We start from the raw sequence: 1039 nt of genomic DNA on the forward strand, positions 1-1039 counted from the left end.
CCCCAAATGCATGGGAAGAAGGGCGGTCAACCGGGAACCCTGCCAAGGCTGGTGACGCACTCCCTGGGGAGGACAGAAGTAGCACTGACCATTCACCACGTAGGGCTTCCGCACTATTTTCTTTCCTTGCTCCCGTCCATTGCTTTCCACCTCCATCCCCTGTGTTAAATAAGAGAGAAAGCAACTCAAGAAAAGCCCATTCAGAAGACAGCCATGTCCCCATACATTGCTCCCAGAACTCCAAACGGCTTATGCAATGGCTGCAAGGACCAGAAAATCTCAGCTGGCTTAAGCAAAGCCTTATTTGCGCCATTAAGCTAGCCCGTAGGCAAGCCTGTCACCCAAGCAATACTGTGTGAATGCAGACAAGTGGCAAACAAAGTCATGCCTGTTTTTTCCCACGAGTGTGATGTTTTGTGGGGCCACCTTTTGTCTGGAAGCATTACGCACCGATGCAGGCAGGCTGGGCTGATGCTGCTGTACACAAACAGGTTTTCTTTGTTATCAGGAGCAACTCGGCTGCAGTGTTCCCATCCCCACCTCTCTTTGGTAAGTCCCAGGAGATCGACTGATGTTATTTATCCTTGTTCTAAAGTCCATTATTTCTCTATGACACTGCAGCTCGTTCCCACGCTTGAATCTTGGCAAGAAAAGCGTATCGATAAAGATAAGAAACCCATCCACCTACAGAGACCGGTCCAGAGCCACCTGACCCACGCTCCATGGCAGGCTGCTCTCCACACTGCTTTTCCCCAGCCTGTCCTGGGGAAGGCCTGACCTTCCACCCCTCCTAAAGGAGCAGCCCCGGCCGAGCCCCTCTGCCCTGTCCTTCCCCCGGCAGGCCACGGCCACACTTACCAGCAGCTTCCTCTTGGGGATGGGGACGGCCTTGTTGGGATCCTCGGCCAGGCCCATCTCGGCCAGGTTCTGCGCCACCGACTTAGTCGGGTCCCAGGCATGGCGGATATGCGAGCTGCGGGGGGACAAGCACCGATGTCACGGCCTGCCCTCACCCTCCCCACCCGCCTGCGTGTGTCCC

At 55.5% G+C, this 1039-nt stretch overlaps 1 protein-coding gene across 1 annotated transcript in view; it reads right to left on the reverse strand.

The window, feature by feature from the left end:
* Positions 1-1039, reverse strand: part of NOP16 (NOP16 nucleolar protein) — a 2869-nt gene that overhangs the window by 1156 nt on the left and 674 nt on the right. The window contains exons 2-3 of the mRNA XM_009893559.1: positions 859-973; positions 90-159 (exon numbers count right to left, since the gene is read on the reverse strand). Of these exons, the coding sequence (XP_009891861.1) occupies positions 90-159; positions 859-973 (185 nt within the window). The remainder of the gene's footprint in view (positions 1-89; positions 160-858; positions 974-1039) is intronic.

This window comes from Charadrius vociferus, unplaced genomic scaffold (genome assembly GCF_000708025.1).
Source record: "Charadrius vociferus isolate BGI_N301 unplaced genomic scaffold, ASM70802v2 scaffold1041, whole genome shotgun sequence".
Lineage (NCBI taxonomy): Eukaryota > Metazoa > Chordata > Aves > Charadriiformes > Charadriidae > Charadrius > Charadrius vociferus.